This window comes from Lontra canadensis, unplaced genomic scaffold (genome assembly GCF_010015895.1).
Source record: "Lontra canadensis isolate GAN:19392208 unplaced genomic scaffold, GSC_riverotter_1.0 scaffold3, whole genome shotgun sequence".
NCBI classification, from domain to species: Eukaryota; Metazoa; Chordata; class Mammalia; order Carnivora; family Mustelidae; genus Lontra; species Lontra canadensis.
Window position 1 is genome coordinate 17260965 of NW_022630997.1, and position 19489 is coordinate 17280453.

General features: G+C 58.0%; 3 protein-coding genes across 11 annotated transcripts; 1 reads left to right on the forward strand and 2 right to left on the reverse strand.

Moving 5' to 3' along the window:
- Nucleotides 1-898: 898 nt before the first annotated feature.
- LZTS2 (leucine zipper tumor suppressor 2) lies at nucleotides 899-10708 on the reverse strand. Of its 9 annotated transcripts, none has more exons than XM_032882192.1 (6): nucleotides 10496-10708; nucleotides 9553-9746; nucleotides 4704-5153; nucleotides 3418-4080; nucleotides 2588-2845; nucleotides 899-1826 (listed from the first exon to the last, which is right to left on the reverse strand). In XM_032882192.1, exons 3-6 carry the CDS (start codon nucleotides 5109-5111, stop codon nucleotides 1143-1145), a joined length of 2013 nt encoding a protein of 670 aa, XP_032738083.1. In that variant the 5' UTR covers nucleotides 5112-5153; nucleotides 9553-9746; nucleotides 10496-10708; the 3' UTR covers nucleotides 899-1142. The 9 variants fall into 9 exon arrangements, with proteins under 9 accessions (XP_032738083.1, XP_032738068.1, XP_032738096.1 ...); XM_032882177.1 differs by having other exon boundaries at nucleotides 9553-10053; XM_032882205.1 differs by lacking the exon at nucleotides 9553-9746.
- Nucleotides 10709-12967: 2259 nt separating this feature from the next.
- On the reverse strand, nucleotides 12968-18127 carry TWNK (twinkle mtDNA helicase). Its single transcript, XM_032882152.1, has 5 exons — nucleotides 16231-18127; nucleotides 15801-16041; nucleotides 15540-15647; nucleotides 15089-15230; nucleotides 12968-14165 (listed from the first exon to the last, which is right to left on the reverse strand). Exons 1-5 carry the CDS (start codon nucleotides 17471-17473, stop codon nucleotides 13845-13847), a joined length of 2055 nt encoding a protein of 684 aa, XP_032738043.1. The 5' UTR covers nucleotides 17474-18127; the 3' UTR covers nucleotides 12968-13844.
- Nucleotides 18128-18198: 71 nt separating this feature from the next.
- MRPL43 (mitochondrial ribosomal protein L43) lies at nucleotides 18199-19430 on the forward strand. The gene is made up of 3 exons (XM_032882238.1): nucleotides 18199-18361; nucleotides 18451-18557; nucleotides 18685-19430. Exons 1-3 carry the CDS (start codon nucleotides 18231-18233, stop codon nucleotides 18924-18926), a joined length of 480 nt encoding a protein of 159 aa, XP_032738129.1. The 5' UTR covers nucleotides 18199-18230; the 3' UTR covers nucleotides 18927-19430.
- Nucleotides 19431-19489: the final 59 nt, after the last annotated feature.

A 19489-nucleotide genomic window follows, 5' to 3' on the forward strand; every position in this document is an offset into this window, starting at 1 on the left:
AAGGCTCTGCCCTTTCCAGATAACGTGGTGTCAAGGACAAGGTGCTCCTGGGTAGCCTGTGTCACTCGCTCACTGCCCACAAACTCCCAGGATGGGAAGAGATTGGGAGAAAGCCAAGGTCTGGAGCTTGGGATTCATGGGCACTTTCTCTTGATGTTCCTTTTAATGCCCCCAAGCACTGAGGAACATGGGCTCTCAGATAGGGCTTTGAAGGGTCATAGCACCCATCCCCCAGCCCCAAGTAGTGTTCTGTGCAAGGGACAGGACGGAAGGCTTTTCTAGTTTCTCAAACCCTGAGAGACCATTTCATGTCGTAGTCCACTAGGACCCCACACTTTCTACTGGATTTGTCCTCCCCTTATCACCCTTGCTCTCCCCAAGACCTCTATGAGGAGTAGGGGAATAGCCAGCAAATTGGAGGGGAAGCTGGGGAAGGGGTCAAAGAAGTTCCCATCTCTACCTAGCATACTCGTCTTTTTTAAAAACAAAAAATTTTTTTAATTTTTTTCTTTGGGTTTGTACAAGAAATTTACAGTGTGGAAAAATATACAAGTGAAAACGAGGCCATAAACCTGGGTGTGGGGAGGGGCTCCTTGGTCACAAACACAAATAAACAAGACAATTCTGAGTTCTTCCTTTGGTCTGACTACAGCCCCCTCGCCCCAGGAGAGAGGCTGCAGGGCTAGAGCATGGGGGTCAGACCCCAGTCCCAGCCCTGGCCCCCCACCCCCAACATAGGCAGAGAGGGGGCAGGCACATCTGGAGCAGCTGGTGCTGTCTGGCTCTCCCTGACTTTGGGGTAGGGGAGAGTGTGGAAAAGAGGGACCCCCCTCCTCCTCCCAGCCCCCCCACCCCCTCGTCAGGGACAAATGCGGTTGGCAGAGTGGCAATGGCAGCAGGAGGCGTGAGATGGGTCAAGTTGAGTAGGAGCCTCTATGAGACAGTGAAATGGGGACCTTCAAGGGGGCTGATCTTGCTCAACCTAGTCAGAGGGCTGCCCCCAGGGTCCTGGCAGAGGCCCAGAGACCTGGATCTCGGGGCACGAGCGGCTCTGGGGCCCTCAGACCCGGGGGACCTCCGTGGCCCCAAGGTTCCCGCCCCACTGCAGTCAAGCTCCCTGTTGCTCTGGGATGCCAAGGGCGCTAGATCTCAGTAGCTGTGATCTCCTCCAGGCAGATGCAGGGGGCCGGCTCGGCCAGGCCCAGGTCAGCGAGCTCCCGGGCCTCCAGCTCCAGGCTGAGCTGCTGCAGCTCCTGCTCCAGCTGCCGGTTACGCCGGTACATCTGGACGTAGTTGTGCTGCAGCTGCTTCTGGTAGCGGATCACCTGCTCCTTCTCCGCCTGCCAGGCCAGCCGCTCCCCCTCGAAGCTCTCCCGCTGCTCCTCCCCCCGCCGCCGCTCCCGCTGCAGCTCCGCCCGCAGCCGTTCCACCTGGGCCCGCAGGCTGCCCCCGACCCCGGCGGCCGCCCGCTGCGCCTTGGCCTCATCACTCTCTGCCAGGAGGAAAGGGTCCGTGGCGGCAGGTGGCCCGGGGGGTTCCCGGAGTCCGGCTGCCTCGGTGTCCAATTGGCCAGCTTTCTCTCGGAGTCGCTCGGCCTCCTGGCGGTGCCGCTGCAGCTCCTGGGAACAGGCCTCCAGCTCCAGCTCCCGCGCCCGGGCCGCCTCCTGCAGGCCCCGAGCGCGGCCCTCGCTGACCCGGAGAGCAGCTCGGGCCTCTCGCAGCGCCACCCGCAGGGCCACCAGCTCACTGCCCTTCTGCACCAGCTCTGCCTGGGACTCCTTCAGCTGCTGCTTCAGCAGGGAGATCTCACCTGACTTCTGGCACACCTAGGGGTGGGAGGGGGTCGTGAAGCCTGGTGAGAAGTTTTCTCCCACAGGCTCGGGCTCCGAGATCACGCGGGCTCTCCGGGGTCAGTTTGTTTGATCCTGACACCCACTACATGGACGGAGACACTGAGGCAAGCCTAGTGACATGTCCAAAGTCATATGGCTAGTAAGTGGCAGAAGTAAAACGCAGACCCAGATCTTTTTCCTTCAAAGCAGGTGACTTCCAACCATCATGACGCACTGCAGAGCCCCAGGGACTGGCTGGTGGCAGGTTGTGCAGGCGTGGGAGCCACCAAGAGGCACCCCAGCATTTTGGGGAAACGCGCAGACGCTGGAGCCACAAGGCCTGGGTTGCGATCTCAGCTCTGCCACTGACTAGCAATCATTCCGGGCTCCAAGCCTTCTCAGCTCAGAAATGGAGATGAACAGCCACTTCACAGCGCTGCTCTGAGGATCGCAAGATCTACTCTAAGTAACAGCTAGAAAGTTCTGGGCGCAGAGCAGGCTACATTCCTATTCTTATTGGTTGGGTGGCAGTGGACGGGAATGCCATTGGCTATGTGAGCACTCGACCTGGCCCGAGGACACCTACAATGGTGGCACGAGGAGACCCTCCCCCTACCCAGAAAGGGAAGCCTGAGGGGGACCTTCATCTCCCGGAGGTGAGGACGGGGAGGATCTCTGGGAGTAGCAGGCTGGAGGGGGAGTGGTATGGCTGGACCCTTTGAGCCCCGCTCCCCGTCCCTCCGGGCCTGGCCCACCTCCCACTTGGTCTCCTCGAGCCGCGGCCCGAGCTCCCGCTGTTCCCGCTCAAAGGTGGCACAGCGCCGCTCCAGCTGCTCCCGCTCCTGCAACAGCTGCGCGAAGTCGTCTTGCAGCTGCCGCTTCTCCTGCTGCAGCTGGAACACCTGCAGCTGGAGCAGCTGCTGGGCCCGCTGCGCCCGCTGGGCCTGGGTGGCACTGTCGTCCCGCAGTGTCTCGCGTTCCCGTGGCCAGTGCCGCTGCCGCTCCTCGTAGGCCTGGGGACAGAAGGCAGACCTGGGTCCCAGTGGCTCCCCTCCACATCCAGCACCCCCCGCCATGGCCCTCCACCAGTCCCAGGTCACCGACTGCTCTGGCAGCCTATGGCTGGGCTCAGGGACAGGAGACTCCACTCAGCCATGAGAAAAAGTAGGGTAACTCTAATCACGACCACTTCTAGGATTCTAGAAACGTCCAGAATAGCAAACGCTTCTGCAGGAATTCCTAGGTGCCAGGCGTCATTCTAAGCACTCCACAGCCTTTGCCTGACTTAATCCTCATAATAACCCTAGGAGGTCAGAAATCTCCCCATCTATAGCTGAGGAAAACGAGGCTCAACACCGTGAAGTGTCTCGCTCAAGTCTGAAAGACAAAAATGACGGTGCTGGCTGGGCATCCTCACCCGCCCCGCAGGTGAAGCCCAGACAGCTGGGCGGAGGACTCCCCGATGCCTCACCGGCGCCCCCCCACCCCCCACCGTGTTCCCCCAGCACACACGGAAATGCTCCTGGGACTCCCAGCTCCTATGGATGTCCTGCCACACCACCCCCGTTATTGCTGCTGGCCACACCTGGCACATGGTCACCTCACTCTCGTCCAGACTGTCCCGCAGCTGCTGCAGCTCTGCCTCACGGTCGTGGAGCTTTCCTTCCAGGACACAGTGCAGCAGGGCCTCATCCGAAGGGGGTGGTGGGGGTGGGGGTGGGGGTGGGGAACGTTCCCCACAGGAGCTGCTGTCAGGGGAGGCCCGGGTGCCGCTGCCCAAGAGCCCCCCAGCCACACGGCCTCCCAGGGAGCCTGTGCTCTTGCTGGAGGAAGATCGACCACTGTCCGAATGGGAGGGCCCAGTCGGGGCCCCTCGGGCTGGTCCGGGCATCGCCCCCCGCCCCGGGCCGTGAGAGGGCAGGTGACCACCAGGGGAGTGGCTGGCTGGCTCGGCACCCCCGGTGCTGTAGGTGGGCAGGCTGGACAGTGAGTTTCGGCCCGAGTCAGACAGTGTCCCCGATGGGCAGCCGCTGGCCCAGCCACTCAGTGCCAAGGGTTTGTCAGCAGCCGAGGAGGAGGAGGAAGAGGAGGACGAGGCAGGGCCCCCAAACAGCTGTGTTAGGCTGCCCTGGCTCCCAGACAGTCCGGCGGCCCGAGGACCCAGGAAGCTAGGTAGGGATGGTGCCCCTCGAGGTTTGGGTAGCACTGGCTTGAAGGCTGTTGGGCGGATCAGGATTTTCTCCATGTTCTGAAATGAGGTGCCACGTGACACTGGGGATGAGCTGCCCGATCTTTCAAAGCCCTTGTCATACTCCCTGCCCTCCCATCTGGGGTCCCCGATCCCCACACATTAATACTAACTGCTACCACCAGCTGAGGGCCTCCTGACATCCCTTATATCAAGCCATTTAAAAGGCTCATCTCCGATCATCCCAACAGCCATACGAGTAAAATATGATCACTACGCCCATGTTACAGATGGGCAAGTGGAGGCTCGGCAAAGTTAAAGGCCTTATTCACAGTCAGATTCATAGCTGTTGCATTCACAGGAGTCGGAGCAGCTTGCCTCTGAGCACACGTCGTGTGACAGGCACCAGACTCAACACCGACATATGTCATGTGATGGAATGCTCTCGACCATCACTGGAGAGCTGACATGGTGCGTCCATATTACAAATACAGAACCTTGGGCTCAGAAAGGTCAAGTGACTTCCCTGAGGTCATGCAGCCAGAATGAGACCGAGCTGGGATTGGAACCCAGGTCTGGTGACTCTGCAGCCCACGTCTCTCCTCTAAATCGGCCCCCAAATTCCAGCTTCTTCAGGGGGCTCCTGATTCCACCCTGGCCCCAAAGAAAAGGCTGGTCCTCACCTTCTCCAGCTTTCCAGAGACAGGGATGAGCTTGGGTGGGGGGCCGCGGAGATGGGCACTGCGTGCCCGCTGTTCTCGGGCATCCTCAATGTCACTGCTTGGGCTGGGGGGTGACTCTGCCCGGAAGTCCTCGTTGATGTAGGTGAAGCTGGTGGCAGGGACGGCCTTCCTAGGGGGCACTGCTGGGCACAGCAGCTCCTGTGCCTCATAGCCACCCCGTAGCAGGCCATCCTGCTGGCGGAAGAAGGTAGGCCCAGGGGGGCCGTGGTGGCGGGGAGGCGCTGGCCCCCCCGGGCAGGGCCGGCCTGAGATGAGGCTGCTCACGCTGCCCATGGCTGGAGCTTGTGGGGCAGTAGTGGCCTCAGGAGCGGGCTCCAGTGGCACTGGCAGAGTCTGTACAATGGCCATGGCGACAGAGGCTCAGGCCTGGCCAAGGGCCTCCAGGGGAACCTGTGAGCAGGGCAGTGGTGTCAGAGTCCTTTCACCTTGAGCCCCTCCCTATACAAGTCCCTCAGTCTCCTGACCCCTTGTCCTACATCAGACAGCTTCCTGACATCAGTCCATGATGCCCTGATCCCCCAGGGCTCCTTCTCCAAGCACTGGCAGGAAACTCAGATCTTCCTGGGATCCAGATCACCGCCCAGCTCTGGTCTGAACAGGGCTAAGGGCTGACCCTACCAAGCAAAGACGATGAGGGGAAGGGAGGACTGGTGGTTATGCAGGGCCCCAGCCCATCCCTCCCAGAGGCTGGGACGCCAAGTTTAGGAGGGAGTTCTCTACCAACACCCAGCACAGGTTCCCAGTCCCCTGGGACAGGTGGCCTCATTAGAGGGTACTTGGGGCAGAGGCAACCTCAGGGACACAGGGACTCAGATGGTAATTAGCAAATAAAGAGCCAAGGCCAGGCAGTGCCCAGCCTCCCCCAAGCTGGGCCTCAGTTTCTCCCAGACAGAGAGGCGGCAAGGGTGGAGCTGGCCAAACAAGTAACCCAGAGCTTTTAGGGAGCCCACAGGTGCCCTCTGGGGTCTCCTGCCTTCTAGAGGTGGATGCAGGCTCATGCTTGCTTCCATGCCAACTCCTAGCCTCACCACACCCAATGAGTCTGGCCTACAGGAGCCCACACAGGCTTGCCGCCAACCTCTGGTTCTGTGAAACCATCAGGCTTTAGACATTCTCTGAGAAGCCCCAAGGGGATGAGGATGGAAGCCCCACCATCACCCACCATCACAGCAGCTGTTCGAAGATCTCCCTTCCCTGGAACCCAGGGAAGAGGGCTCCACCTCCCCAGGCTCTGCTCCTTCCCGGAAGGGGACAGCAAACCTCCGCCCGGAACTCCCTCCCCAGTCCGGAGGCCGAAGACCAGGACTCCGGCATCTGCTGAAGTCATCATGCAGAGCGGGGGCCAAGAAGTGGACAGAGAATCGCGCAGGAACAGGAGTTTGTGTTTGTACTTATCTGTGTGTGTGAGACCATGCATGAGTACTTAACAATGTGTTGACGCGAAAATGTGTGAAAAGGAATTATTGTGTGTATGCGCCTGTTTGAGCAGCCGTATCAATACATTCCTATTATCCATGTGTGCAGATTAACGTGTCATATGAGTACGAGTGTGCATTGGGATCCCTCAGGAAATACGTAAAAGTAATAACTGTGTATATGATACGTGAATTTGTGGTGTATGAGCTCAACTATCTTGAATGTCTTTGGATGGATGTCCCTTCAGGTACACATGAGTTTATATGTAAAACTCCCCGTATCTTACATGAGCACATGAAGAGGAAAGTGAGGGTGCATAAGTATGTGCAGAGGAGTGTGTGTGTGCATGTGTGTACAGAGCATGTGTGAGAGTGGGTAGGAGCCTGGGTGAAAGCAGGGCCAACTGCGTGAGCAGAAGCCTGGTTCTTGTCACTCACTGGAGTGTGGGGAAAGGAGACACACATTCTCTGACTCTGGCCTCCTTCTTTCTGGCTGGTATTCCCCTAGGCCTACCCTCCACCTCCCTACCAAGTCAAAGGACCCTGAGAACCAGGAAGGTATCCAGACTGAAGGTGGAGAAGCTAGGGGTTGGGACCTGGGGAAGAGTAGAGCCTACTACCAAGGGCCAGACCTGGGCTAAGCAGATGGCACATGCCATCTCCTGCCCTCTCCCACACCACTCCAGGGCACAGAGAAAGCTGTGGGGAAGGGGATTCTTAGGGGGCAATGGAGGCCGGCACCTCTGTCCGCATTTGCCCACTTCAGTGAGCCCTGAGAAAGTGAGAAATAAGGGCAAGAGAGAGACAGACTCAGAGAAAGACAGACCCCAAAGACAAGGGACAAAGACTCAGAGAGGCCCCAGGGTCAGGCAGACAAGGAGACAAGCTGACCCAGTGAGCCTGGGTCCCTGAATCCCATCCCACAAAGCCAGCGGCCCCTAACCCAGAAGAGATATAAAAACTGGGCCCTAAGAGCCAGACACCCACGGAGCCAGGGCCAGGCCTCTGGAAAGCCAGGCCCAGCCAGCCCGGCTCCAAGAGCGGGAGCCCGAGAGAGAAGGAGGGGCAAGTGGAGGCTCCATTTTGAGAAATGCGTTGCGGCTGTGGGAGAGGGAACCCCTGGCTCCCCCCAGCACTCCCTGAGTAATCACTCTGGCCCAGCACACTCACACACACACCCTTGGGCTGGGGGCACCGAGCGCTGGGTTCAGCCAGTGCCCGAGGCAGATCTGGCTAAGCTGAACTCCCACAAACCTGTTTTGGGGGCTGAAGAGTTAGGGAAAGTCTCCCCCCACCAAACTCCAAACACCGGTCAAGCGGGATCAAGTCTGAGATCACGAGTTCCCATTCCGCGACAGGAAGCCGGAGCCCCCAACCCACCCTCTAAAGCCTCCCCCGCTTCCCCCGCTTCATTAAGTGGGGGCGGCTGGGGGCGGCTGGGGGCTGCAGCCTCCCCACCCGCCCTCCGCCGAGCAGAACTTGGGGGCGCCCCCGGGTCGCCTCCGAGCCCCGGCCCCCCCTCACCTCCGCCGCGCCGCTCCATGCTCAGTCCCGGGCCGCCCCCAGCGCTCCACAGGCGCGCCGCCCGGCTCCAACCCGCGCGCGGCCACTCGGAGCCGCCCGGCCCGGCCCGGCCCCGCCTCCGCGGCGCCCCCCGGCCCGACCGGCCCCCGTCCGGCCCGAGTGGGCGGCGCAGCGCGGGGGAGGGGTCCGAGGGGCGTCCCCGCCCCGGGCGCGGACACGCGCAGGCACCCCGCGTCACGCGAGGGTGGCGGGACGCACGCGGGGGCCGCGCCGCGGGACTCAGGATCACCGCCCCCCCTCCCAACCTCTGAAGCCCAGTCGGCTCAGGACTCGGTAGCGGCGGCGGGTAACCCTCTACCCCTACCCGGGCCCGGGGGCCAGCGGCAGCTGGTCATTGTTCGAGCACAAAGGACCAGGCGCCACGGCGGCCGCCCTTCCCCCTCCGCTCCTCCGGTCGAAGCCTGCCCCACAAGACACACTCTGCGGCTTCGGAGTCCAGAGCGGGGCGCCGAGGGTCAGCTGCCCCCCCGCCTCGGCTGCTGGAACCCTGCTCCCCAGGACCGGTCGGGGACCCTGGCTCCGGCCCTGCCTGCCCCACCCCCAGCTGTTGATGGAGGCATATTCGGACTTGCGGAGGTGGCGCCACCTGGCGACATATTTGGAAAATACACCGTCACCCCCCCAGCCTTGGGGGTCCCTACCTGGCTCCCCAGCACTGTACCCTCTCGACCCCTCGAGCCCAGGACTGCCCCGGGCGCGGCTGTCTGCTCCCTAGCCTTCCTTCAGAACCATTTGTTAAGAGAGAGGTCATTGCTGGGAGAGAGAGGCAGCCCCTGCCCCCTCCCCCCATGACTGGGGTGAGGCGGTCCAAACCTACAGTCCAAACCTACACCAGCCTCACAGCTGACAACACTCCTCTGTCTTCTCGGGTCACAGATATTCTCACCCTCTTGCAAACAACACAGTCTTCATAACACCCACACGACCTTTCCCACATTCAGTCCCACGCAGCCACAACCACAATCTCATCCATCACGTGGTTCCATGTTCCTTCTTTCCATAATCTTTCAGTCTAACTCACACACAGATATACCTGGGTGTCACACACCTTGCTGTGCACAGTCTTTCACATCGACTCAAAGCCCTTCCTACACAGACGCAATTTTAAATGGGCTCCTCTCCTAAGCCTCTTCCACACACTGGTGGTCTCCTTCAGTCAGACAACTTTACACACACACACACACACACACACACACACACACGTGGTGTTTCACAAACATTTTACCACACAGACTTTCCTCCAGGGGTCTCTGTGCCCCAGTCAGGTCAGCTGACACCCACAACCTTGGACAAGGAGCTCCTCCCACCCCCTACTTGCATCCCCACCCCCAAGGCCAAGGCCTGCCAGAGCTCCTCTGCCCCAGGAAGGAGCATCCCCCCCTTCCAGGCCACAGCCCTGGCCGGCTCTCAGCTCTATTTTTAGCTCCATGGAAAGGGTTGTTTTTCTTTCTTTTTCCCTGGAAAGGGAGACATAGCCCAACCACCCTCAGGCTCACCCCAGACCCTGATCCTTACAAGAACAGACTGAGCCCCTCTCCCCAGTAAAGACCCCCTCCTCTGGCCTTGCCCTGATCCCAGCCTCTTGGGGGACCAGGAGCCTCCTCCCCTTTCTGGCAGCCAGCCCAGAAGCTCAGGCAGCAGCTGGGCTCAGCATGTGTGGAGGGGTGGAGGGTGGGGCAGAGAAGGAGGCACAGGGCCTCTGCCCACTCCCTCATTCCCTGGGGGAGGGGGCTCATCCTCCCTTCTAGGCGAGGGACATAGGCACACTCCCGTATTTAGGGGACATTTACCCTCATGCATTCTCCGGGAATGGAGGGCTTCCACTCTTGCACGAGTGGGCTTTCTGCTCCTACAGTGAGAGGAGGAGCTCTCCGTTCTGCAAGTTGGGGTGGTGGTAGGAAGGGGACCCACCGGCGCTCAGGCAGCTGTTCCCCAGACTGGAGGTATGATGCGGGGGCTGCTGTACACTGCCGTCCAGCGATACCTTCAGGGATGAGGGCACCATGAACATGTTGGGGTGAAGGAAAGAGAGGAGCCCAGGTAACCCCACCGAGCCCTACAGTCTTTAGTCCTGTGCTACCCGGACTCCAGGGGGCGTTGTGCTCCCATTTCTGGGGGAAGGCTTAACGTTTCTCGAGGCGGAGAATGGTATACAGCCCGGCAGGAGATCTCGCAGACTCGCCCAGGACTGGGGAGGCCGGTCCTCGCCCAGCTGCGGGGGTGGGGGAGCACAGCCCACTTGTCTGCGAAGCGATCACGTGCTCAGCGCCTGTTTACGTCTTAGTCTTCACCTGTGGGCGGCCAGGAAGCAGGAACCTCCGGAGTTGTCCCACCCGGCCCGCCCCCGTCGGCGGGCGCCGGGCAGCCCTTTTCTCCCACCCCCGTCAAGTATGCGACAGCAGAGCACCCTGTCCGCTGGGGGTCCCTGTGGGCCCGTGGCGCTGCTCCAGGGACTGCAAGGGTAACCCAGGGCGCGTCCTTTCCGGAGTGCACGTGTGTTCGTGTGTCCCAAGTGCGTGGGTCTGTGTGCGCGCGTGTATGGACCCGTCGGCGAGTTTCCGTGTCGATTCCCTGTTCAGTCTCCTCGCCTGCACCCCCCACCCCCAGCCCAGAGTGAGACCCCCTCCTCACTCCCACCCCCCCGCCCGGCTTCCCTAGACCGGAAAAGTTCGCTCCGGAGCCGGGATGTGCGGGAGGCTGGAGTTCCGACACCACCACCGCCCCACCACTCACCCCGCGCCACCTGCGCCGCTGCTCCACCTCCTGCCCAGCTCCTGCTCCAGCACGGGTACTTCCTCGCCGCAGATCCGCCGGCTCGCAGCCAGCTCCGGGCTCCGGACTCCCGGCGCCCGCCTGGCCCGGCCTGGTAGAGCGGGACGGGGCGGGGCGGCTGAAGCCGCGCCCCCGACCCAGGGAGGGGAGTGGTCTGCCCCGCACACCCCCTACCCCACAACAGCCGACCTGGTACCCAGCCCCGCGGGAGCTCGGCGGTGGTGAGGCTGCCCCTCTGGCCTCCGACTTCACAGCTTTCTGGATTTGGTTTTCGACGTGGGGGAAGGGACGACCAGCACGTGACCGAGAACTACTCTACCTGGCCGCCCTAACCCGGTCCGCGATAGGGCTTTACTGCCACCTGCCTTGCCCGGTAGGGAATCAGGCCGGACCCACTCCGCGCATTCCCCAGGAGCAAGGAAAACCCCTAGGAAGCAGACAAAGACCGCTCGGGTTTCACCAAAACAGACCCCGCCCCGCCCTCTGGTCTGTCGGAACTGCCCTAGCAGAACCAGCACCTCCCCTCCCCCTGAGCAGGAGTCCGCCCAGGTGAGCCTGTTTGCCAGTCCTGGCCCCCCACAGAGCATGGCCAGGCTTCCCTTCTACTCCCGAAGTTCCACCCACAGGCACAAACAGGAAGTTGCACGGTACTGCGGGGTGGCACCTAGGGCTCCCTCCGTGGCACCCAAGGCAGCCTGTGGCAGGGTACCTACAGCTCTCTGGGCCGTACTTGCAGCCTGAGTACTTGGGCAACCAGAGTCCAGTGAATTTAGTCTCTTCTCAAACCCACCTGTAGTAAAGAAACTGGAGGACCCAAGATGCCCCCTCACAAATATGACGCTAAATCTGAGGACAGGGCTGTAGATCCAAGCTGGGCCCGTTGTGGCCAGGCCCTTCCTGATCTCTCAGGGAGATTATTAGTATCCAATCGGATATAGGCAGAGCCCAAGTAATTTGCCTAGATCCACTCTGGTTGGGCACAGGGACAGTGGCTCCCAGGGACCTTAGACAGGACCCAGGGATCCCCCACAGCTTTCTAGGCTCCAGGGACTCCTGAACACACTTTGAGCTAATCTTGATGTGAGGAATTTAGGACAGGTGTGCAGTGGAATGTGTTTGCGTATGGTCTGGGGGGTCTGGGGGATCATTAACTTCCCCTCCCTCCCATCATTCTGGTTTGTGCTGTGTGTGGGGAGTCTGCTAGGAGGGCTGGGCAAGACGAATAGGCAAGTTGTATCTACTCTTCTATCCCCAATTCACAGAGACCTCAAAAAGTTCCCCTAATGGAAATCCCTAAAGGATTTCCTGAGAGAACACACCAGGCGTTTCCAGTAAACCAGAGTCCTCAGAGGTAGGAATGACCTGGTGGTGTACATCTGGAACACATGGCTGATGTTCAATGTTACAGACCCTGGGTGAGGCAGAGACCAGCCAGCGGCTGGGAATGATTACTGCGGGATTAGGAGGACTGGCTCCAGCCAGTCTGGGAGAGACCCCCAAGAAGGGAGGCCCTGGAGGAGCTACCCCCTCCCCCCCACCGCAGGTTCTTCCCCAGAGAGCAGCTTTGTTCCAGGGTCTGTTTCGGGAGACAGTTGTAGCCACAGTTCTCACACACAACAGACCAGACACCTCAGAGCCTTCCACAGGTCCCCAGAAGCAGCCCCCTTAGGTGGACTGGGAGGACTTGATAAGGCAGCCCTGTTCAAGGGAGCAGGAAACCTCTGCCCACCCTTAACAAAAGTCTTCTCCCCAGTCCCCTCGGAACATCTTGCATTCTGACCATCCCTGCATGCAAATCTAAAGGGAAAAATGGGACTTTAGGATATCAGAGGAAGTGAGATGGGAAAGTGCCCTCATTTAAACTATTTCTGACAAGGTCTCTAACTTTACAATCTCCTTCAGTACTTGTTAAAAAAGAGGAATCCTGCACCTTTCCTCAGACCTCCAAAATTGGAAACGTCTGGGCATGCTTACTGGCTAGTAGGCCCTAGGTTCTGCATTTTTAAAGAGCCCCAGGAGTTCTGACACATATGAACATAAGAGAAACATCTGAGCGTACAAGGTCGAGGAAAATGGTCAGAGAGCCAGATAAGAAGACACTGAGTATGAATCCACATTGAGAGGTCATTGAGTGGCTCATATCACCTAGGGACAGCTGGTCAGGCGGGGCCCAGGCATGTGGCCCAGTGACCCACACCTCTGCCACAGATCACATGGATATCCTCAGGGGAGATAGGGATAAAGAGGCACCATCCTGTCATCCCTAAGCCAACAAGAGGCATAAAGGGATGTGTGGGTCAAGGTCCTTTAATGCCTCTGCTTCCTTGGGGGTGCACAGCTCAAAGATGCCCAATTCAAATCAAGAGGAAAATCCAGTTATAGGCTGGGGAGACACCTGGTGGACAAACAAGAAAAAACACAGAAACAAAGGCAATGGCAAAAAGTTTTTTTCAGTATAACTAGAAAAGGCTTTACAAAAAGTTATGACTGTGTCCACTCCAGTGGTCTGAGGCAGCATAACATGAAATCAGTGTCCAAGTGGCAGGCACTCTGGGCTCAAAGCTTTCTTCTCTGGCCAGCTTCCACCTCTGGGGCCCTGATATTACAGGGCCAAGCACCTAGGATCCGATGGTAGCAAGTGCCACCTCCTGGCAGGGTCCAGGGTGGGCCGCAGAGGACTCTGATGCCCACCATGTCATCCTGTAGCTCCAAACCTAGGCTGGAGTTTTGGCAAGAAGTCCTCTATTCCCTTCCAGGTTCAGAGGGCCTGAACCCAGTGCTTTGAACTCAACTTGCTCAATCCCACCTCAGGGCCTGTGTCTAATTTTCCCTCTGCTTGGATCCCTCTTTCTCTAGATGTTCACATGGCTCAATCCTAGTTCTTTAGGCCCCATCTTCAATGTCCTCTGCTTAGAGATACCTGTTCAGACCTTAAACTAGCCTATAAGCATTACTGCATTACTGTTTTTTTCTTCATAGCATATCTCGCTGTCTGAAACTATGTTTTGTTCATTTTTTTTCTTGTCTCCCTTACCAGACTGCAGGTTCTAGAGAAGCAGAGACTTCATCTGTCTTGTCAGTGTTGTACTCCCAGGACCTAGAACAAACTTTGGCACACAGGAGGTTCTCAAATATTTGCTAAACTGAATTCTCCCGGTATGGAATTCTGCCCTAGGTAGGCCCCTCTGACTGAGGGGGGTCCCTAGCTTGAGACCACAGGACAGAGGTAGCCTAAGCAGAGGACTAAGAAAGTCTAAGTCTCAGCCTGTGTCTTGTCAGGTTCATTTCAGAGTCCAGCTCTCCAATGCCTTCACCTTGAGGGCTTAGAGGGGTTTGGCTGGTAGGAGTGGTGGGCCTGACCCAAGCAAGTCTCAGAGTTCTGGGGCACAGCCCCCTTTCTGCCAGAAGAGGGCTTTTTGGTCACTAGCCCATTGTCATCCTTGACCTTCTTGAGCCGAGCCTTGCTCTTTGGTGGTATGGAGAAGGTAAGAGAGCTCTTGTTGAATTCCAGTGGGAAGACACCTACGTCTCCATCAAAGCGGTTCTTGGACACCTGCAGATACCGTTTCCCTGGACCAGTGACCAGCTTCCTGTCCTGTAGAATCAGAACGTTGTCTGCTTCCTGGCTTGCCTGGGGGATTGGGGCAGGAGGAGGAAGAAGCAGTGAGAAGACATGAGAAGAAGAAAGGAAGGCTGCTGAACCTCCAGGGAAGAATGGCAAAGCTCCCTGAACTACTGACCATGATGATGGGGCCACTTGAGTCTTTCAGTTGCTCGACTATCTCACTGCCCCGGATTCTGTAAACGCTGTTCCTTCTGCTTGTGACACTTCTCCTCCACAGCTCACCACCCCACTCTACCCCATCTTCTTGTCATTCAGGTCTCAGTCTAAATGTCACACTTCATCAGAGACCAAACCCATGAAGACCCCCATAAAGAAAGAACCACCATCTTTGCACATCTGTGTCACTCTCTTCCCTAGCTCCATGTTTGTTCCGTTGTGGCATAGTTTGTGCTCCTCACCCTGGACTCCCTGTGCCCAGCCCGGGCCTAGCATGTAACAGGCACTCAGCATATCCCTGGAAGCTCCAGGATCAGGCTGGTCCTGCTGCCCACAGCGCCCTCCCATTTATTCGATTATTTAACACTTACTGTCTGCCAGAACTCAACCCAACCTCTGTTGACACCTCCTCTTCCCAAATGGGCAAGAAGTCTCCCCAGATGTCCCAGGCCGACTCAGATGTCTCATTGTTCCCCAAATACCTGTGTTGCCTATTGTAGCTCTTATCATACTGAGTTATAATCACTGTCTTACTGTTTTCCCCACTGGACGATGTGAGCTCTTGGAGGGCAAAGAGGGCAAAGGACCAACTAACTATTATCAGCCTTTGTATTCCTAACACACGTGTTCCTCATGTCATGGCCCCAGAGGCGGCTGTCTCCTGCCTCTTCCAGGTGGACAGTCAAGATGATTTAAGGCTGAATGAAGGCCATCCCTGGTCACACCTGTCTCCTCTACTATCCAAAGTTTAGGCTCCTCTAAAGGCCACTTACTTTGGCTGAACCAAAAATGGATGCTGTCTGCAGTTCCTTATCATCGTCCTCCTTCCGGGGATGAATGACCAGCGTCACATGGCAGCTATTGTTTGTTGCAAACTTTCGAAAGGCCCCAACGATGTAGTCTTGAGCCGCAATCCTGCCCCAACCCCAACAAAGTAAAGGCATATTCAGACAGAAGGATGAGAACATATCCATACTCTTGATTCATTTACAGCTCCCTGCAAACCGCCCACCCCACTCTACCCAAGGACTCACACTTAGGTCCCTATCCATCCTTCCCACTTCCACAACTCACACCTCTATGAAGACAGAAATGCACATGGGGTGGTGTGTGCAAACACACATTTCAGGTAACAAAACAGTACAGTGTGCTTGCCTAAGGGCCAACTGCCTGAGAAGACATGCATGTTTGAGTGGGTTTTCCAGTGAGACGAGAGGACGTCACCTGTCTGTGGCCAGCTGCTCATGCCCCATCATGAACTGCAGATTGTCGATGACCACGTGACAAATGTCATAGACGTATACTGCATGTTGCATTGTGTCTATGACAGTCCTGGGGAGAGGAAGAGGCAAAGAATTCAAGAGACAGTTACAAGCAGTCTCTCTGAACCAGCCCAGCAGAAAAGCCAGCATTCCTGAAAATTCTGTTGGGGATCTGTTCTCCTGTCCTCCCATTCTTTGAAAACCCAGGGCCTCAGAATCTTACCTGATGCTCTGCTGCCCATGGAAAGTCATGAAATAGAGAGGCAGGTCTTCAAATCGGTCGGCCCACTCGTCGTATCTGTCCAGTTGTTCTTCAAGCCGCCCCACAGCAAACTGTGTCAGCATGACCCGGGCTAGTCTCACGTTGCTTATCTCAAAGCTACCCCAGAGTGTGTTTACCCCCTGGGTACACAAGTCTAGGGCATACTCACTGATGAATGTCGTCTTTCCACTGCCTGTTGGCCCTGCAGAGGGGTTGAACACAGACCTGGGTGAGGGAGGAAAGTTCTATCCTTAAAACCAAAACCTGGAGCAAGGGCTTCAAAGTTGGGAGAAACCTCCTCTTTAACATTTGTCATGTCCCAAACCCACGTGCTTTTGTCACCTGATCCTTTGCCTCTTACCCCAAGTAGTAATTTACCCCAAGGGCTCACCTGTGAAGACTGTCAGCTCACCCTTCCGATGACCCTTCAAGAGACGATTGAGGTCTGGGAAGCGGTTCCAGCGGATGCCAGCTGCCTGCTCCACATTTGACAGTTCTCCTAGCACCTCTTCCCGAAGCTGCCGGAAAGACACGATAGACTTGTGCCAGGCAGGAAGGGCAGTACGCAGAATACGAGAAAGATTTAAGCCTCGGTTCAGGGCCTCAAGAGGACGGGGCTGCTGGTCCCCAGGCCGCACCAAGGAGCATCGCTTGGGATTCAATTTTCGGGCAAACAACTTGGCAGCTTCCCAAGACCGAAGGTCATCTCCCAGCCAGAGCACAATACGTCGAAACTGTTCGAGGTAAGGGAGCAAGGCAGGGGGTAAGCAGGCCGTTCCTCGGGGTAGGGCAAGGGTGGGCAGTCCTGTGGATTGGTTCAAGGCCAGGCTGTCCAGCTCACGACTTGTCAGTACCATCTCAACATCTCGCCGACTAATCAGTGGTAATCCAAACAGATTGCAGTAGACACCAGGCCGGGGAATGGTGGTTTCCTTATAATGTACTTCATTTCCCTGGCCTTCAGCACTTAGTAGCTTCAAGCCTCGTAATCCCATACCTCCAGGGGAGAACCAAGGGAAGACAAGGCTGCGAGCAGGCCGCAAATACCGTACACTGTAACACCTGAGTGTGTCATCTGTCACTTTGGTAAGGCCAAACATTACACGAGCCAGCTGGGCCTCCTCTGGTTCAGGCAGCTCCCAAAGAGGTATGGCTCGGTCCCAGATCCTCCGGATCTCCTCACTGTCCTCAGCTTCTGGGGCCTCACCAAGCAGGACCCCCTCTCTGGCCCCATCCCCTTGCCCCTCCACGCTGGCCTGGAAGTCTTCCCAGCTCCCCTCTGCTAGGCTGCTCATGCAGAGAAAGCGGCCTGTGGTCTTGTCAATGAAAAGGCTGAAGGAAGCAGTAGCACCAGTCTGGTCCTTGAGCTGCAAGGCCTTCACAAAGGGGCTTGGTGCCCGCAGGCAGCTGTGGCCATCCTGGAAGGGGATCCCATGTGCTCGCAAATACTGACGGATTTCAGTTGCAGTTACAGGCAACACTGGTACCTCCAAGGCTGGGAGAGCCTCCTTCCTGTACCTTCTGCGAGGAGGGCCTGGGACCAAACTTCTGGGCAGGCCTCTCCGACCCATCCACTCCCCACGCAGGGGCAGCAGGATACGGAGGGGGTACCCACCTCGAAGAAGTACCCACATTCTTAGTCAAATCGAATAAGTTACTAATTGAAATGCTTTCCTCCCTGGTTTGGGTGCCTTCACTAGGTCAGGATCTAGGGATCCTCTGCACAGCACTCTACAGAGCCCACTCGAGGTGGTTTCTTTCTCTCAACTTGTCCCTCATAATCATCTCTCTGAATCCTCTTCACCCCTCTGCATTGCTACTTCACATCTGTGCCCATCTTTCACGGCCGTGTGCCTCTCTCTGGCTCTCTACCTCTATGGCCCCGTACACCCACTTCCTCACCTCTACCACCCTCCACGCTGCCCCTCACCGCTGTGCTTTCTCTAGATCATCTCTTTACCACTCCCGCCCGGCCAGGGGATCTCCTCGTCGTCTCCATCTCTACCGCCACCCGCGTCGTTCCGGACTCCAAAGCGCTAGCCCCCAAGTGGAGGCCCTCCTCGCCGCTTCTTCCCTCAAAGGGGACTCGCCACGACTACAGCGCCACCGGGCGGCTCCCGCCAGTCCCCGCGCTCACCTCGACCCCGCGCCCGTGTCCTCCCTCGGCTCTACGGACAAAAGCTGTGCTGTTCGCGACCCTGACCGCGCGTCACTACCATCCTCTCGCCCATCTAGCCCGCAACGTGGGTCACTGGCGCGCCTCTCACCGTGACCGCGGAAGCAAAACTTCGGCGCGCGAGTGTTCCCGGAACCGGAAGCTTCCGCGTTCGTCCCTCCCCCCACCCCTCTCCTGGCTTCCAGGCTGGTCTGTGTTATCTGGCCGCTGCGGACATGACTGCGCGCGGGACCCCGAGCCGCTTCCTGGCCAGTGTGCTCCACAACGGGCTGGGTCGCTACGTGCAGCAGCTGCAGCGTCTCAGCTTTAGCCTCAGCCGCGATGCGGCGTCGTCTCGCGGCGCCAGGTGAGTCGGGCGAAGGGCGCGGGTTGCTCTCCGGGCTGAGGTCGCCCCGGGTGAGCGGTCGCTGTGCTTACTCTTCTCTGCTTCGTCAGGGAGTTCGTGGAACAGGAGGTGGCTGACTTCGCCCGACGGAACCCGGGGGTCGTAATATACGTGAACTCGCGGCCGTGCTGTGTGCCCAGAGTAGTGGCCGAATACCGTGAGTGGGGCCGGAAGAGGGCTGGAGGGCAACGTGGGGGCGGGTGGAGGCTGGACCCGCTCGCCTTTTGCGGGTCTGACCCCTGATCCATCCGCTTCCTCTCCTCCCACCCCCTCCCGTCGGCCAGTTAACGGGGCAGTGCGCGAGGAGAGCATCCACTGCAAGTCAGTCGAGGAAATTGCGACGCTCGTGCAGAAGCTGGCGGACCAGTCGGGCTTGGATGTGATCCGTATCCGCAAGCCCTTCCACACGGACAGCCCTAGCATCCAGGGTCAGTGGCACCCCTTCACCAACAAACCGACAACGCTAGGCGGGCTGCGCCCTCGAGAGGTTCAAGACGCTGCCATAGCCCAGATGCAAGTGCCGTGAAGAGTGGCTCCACCAACTCCAGTCCCAGGCTTTGGACTCTCACCCCAGTGGGGGTGGTTCTTCCTCTTTTTCCAAGCCCACACAGGCAGATAGAGCTCTTCAAAAGGGAAATTGACGCCAGAGCTTTTGCTTGGGAGAAAGAGCTGTGTTTTCGTTGCTCAGGAGGCAGGGCAGTGACTTTGTCTCCTAATTCTTCCTTATTTGACATCCCTGAGACCTGACTTCAAGGATATTACAGGATCTGTTCTGAAGTCCAGTCTGAGAATAGTGATCTCAAATCCCAGCGTGAGGTTTCAAGATTGGCATCTGAAGAATCCCCAGTGTCCTGTATCTGCAACCTTTGAGCTAGAGGAGAAGCATCTTACACTCTGCTGTGAACATGGCATTAGGATAACCACTTTATACCCGTGTGAACGTTTAGAATAGAAAATGAGGTTAGGGCGCCTGGGTGGCTCAGTGGGTTGGGCCTCTGCCTTCAGCTCAGATCATGATCTCAGAGTCCTGGGATGGAGGCCCCCATCGGGCTCTCTGCTCAGCCTGGAGCCTGCTTCTCCCCCCAACCC